This window comes from Gopherus flavomarginatus, chromosome 6 (assembly GCF_025201925.1).
Source record: "Gopherus flavomarginatus isolate rGopFla2 chromosome 6, rGopFla2.mat.asm, whole genome shotgun sequence".
Taxonomy (NCBI): Eukaryota; Metazoa; Chordata; order Testudines; family Testudinidae; genus Gopherus; species Gopherus flavomarginatus.
In genome coordinates, this window is record NC_066622.1 from 114,541,097 (window position 1) to 114,543,596 (window position 2,500).

At 35.4% G+C, this 2,500-nt stretch overlaps 1 protein-coding gene across 1 annotated transcript in view; it reads left to right on the forward strand.

The window, feature by feature from the left end:
- Positions 1 to 2,500, forward strand: part of EBF3 (EBF transcription factor 3) — a 124,242-nt gene that overhangs the window by 1,730 nt on the left and 120,012 nt on the right. Inside the window, exon 4 of the mRNA XM_050960764.1 lies at positions 679 to 734. Coding sequence (XP_050816721.1) covers positions 679 to 734 — 56 coding nt within the window. The remainder of the gene's footprint in view (positions 1 to 678; positions 735 to 2,500) is intronic.

Sequence of the window (2,500 nt, forward strand, 5' to 3'; positions counted from 1 at the left end):
CTCAAGGCGTGTTTTAAAAGGATATAAAGATTTTGAGATTAAAATTACATGGATGTAAACACGAATCTTCTCCTGGCATATAAGGAAAACAAAACATAAACGATCAATAAGTCAATGGTACTTCACATGATTAACCGGTTGGTCTTGAAGTGGAAAGTAAAAAAGGGGGGATCAATAGCTGCTCCAACAGAACATCACTTTTAAGTGACTTTTTTCAGTTTTGCAAATTAATGTTAATTATGGCAAAGAGGTAGCTGCGTAGAGCAGACATAACAGATTCCTTATCAAAACCAAAACATTCCTTAAATACGAGATAAAGGTTTAAAATGATAATACTATTTGTCAATAAAAACATCCAAAATTATAATGTATCTCTAGTGTTTTCTTCAAAACAATGACCACACAGACCAATAAAATGAAAACATGAAATACGCTCTCAGAGTCCATGATAGTGTTTAATATTTTCTCGACTATAAACCCTTGGATATAATCTAGTTGACAATAACTTTGTCGCTAGTTAAGTTTTGATAAAAATTCTTTCCATTTAAAAAAAATTCAGATACCTTTTGATATATTGCTCACAGCACTTAATTGACTGACCTCATATGTCCATTATGTAATTTGGGTGGCTCACTACTGTACTTCTAATAAGAATTTGTCTCTGTTTTTCCCTCCTAGGAGTTAGAACAGAACAGGATTTGTACGTTCGTCTAATAGATTCAATGACCAAACAGGTGAGAAAGTTTAAGCTTTGGTAACAGTTTAAGTTGCTGAGTTTGTATTTTACTCAGTTCAGAGGGCATGGTACTGAAAATTGATCTACTGTATCTGTTTTTTTAGTTTATTTATCATGTTAATTAAAATTCCATAGTATTGGAAAATATTTAGAAAGAAAAAGAGTTTTATTGTTACTACCCTAGGTAGTATATATATATGTAACATTAAATGCCTTGCCCTCTGAGTCAAATTTTAATCTAATTAATTTTAGCAATGGATAGCTAAAAGAAAAAATGCTATAAATTGCCCCAAATTTATTTTTAAATGCACTTCTTTCAATTTGGAACTTATTTTATATATTTTCCAGGGTGGGCAAAGTCAATACTTCTTTCTCGACACCTTAAAACTCAATGTGATTTGTCCTTTTATTTTATAATGTGATGATCTAGTAACGCGAGACGTTTATTTGGATTTAAAAGTTAAATGTGTTGAGGTGAAAAGTCATCTTGTTCTCCTCTCGTCCATATTCACCTCTCAGCCCCCCATCTCCATAATTCAAACTCCATGCTCCAGGGGTCACCCAAACCCGTCCATTTCCCTGAGATCAGCTTCTGTTTCTTCTTCAGATCTCTGTCATACCTTGTAAATAACATAATTACAAACAGTTCCTTATTAAATTATTTAACCTGTCTTGGTTAACTTTTCCGATGATAACTACATGCCATCGGTATTGCGCCATAGCAATTAAAGACAGAAAGCTATTTGTTAGCTTTTGATAATGTTCAACTTTTTTTTTTCCCGGAGAGACGTTTGACGATGGGGCGGGGAAGGGAGAATTACAGTGTTCTGAAAACCAGATTTCAGATATGTAAATTAAAACCACTCGACAAACACGCCATTTTTAACAGAATTTAACTGGTGTGTGTGTTACACGCATATGTGAGAATAGCTTCTGCAATATATGTTTTGCTAACTTTTAAGACCCAAAACTAAGAGTAGATGAGTCTTAATGTTTCCCTTCCCCAGCTGGAATAACGGGCCACTCCATTCAGCACACAGGTCTAGGATTTTTTTTTCTCCACTTCTGTAAAAGTTTTTACTTCTCTTGACAAAAACAGGATTCGATTTAAATGTTCCCAGTAGTAAAATTGTGTGATTTCCTTTGAGAGAAAACCAGATCTGACAGGCAAACTACTATCACTCTGACAAAGACGAAGGCGTTGTACCCTTCAATACTTATTTCAATAGGTTACAGAGAAGCCCCCTTTAAACTCTGGAGCGCTCTTGAGTTGACAATGTGGTTTTATTTCCTTTGTATAGACCAGCTAAATGTTTTCGGAAATCGCTGTAGCGGTCTAATTAAGAGGCTGATACAGGCAGCTATAAGTTTCGAGGCTGCTGAATAAAAGAGTACAGAGGCTACGTTTTAAGCACACTTTTATTGTTCATTTAGCTTCGTACCTTTGCAGTACAAACAGTGCTGAAAATAAAGGCTTTTAATCTCTCTTCACTGACGGGAGAAAAAATAGCCCAGTAACTGATCAAAGAGTCAATGGCGCTGAACCGACAGTTTATGGATTTCTGTTTGTGCTACAAAATAAAAAATAAATCACATATAAATACGGGGATTCATCAGAGGAAAAGTAACAATCGCCAGAAGTGATATGGCACGCTGCAGCAGCAAACATTTGCAGCCACAGAGCCTGCTTGTTATGTCTGCGGTGACATATTACTCGTGTGTTTTCAAAACAATACCTGTCTAGGTTACCGTTGCAACTGGGCC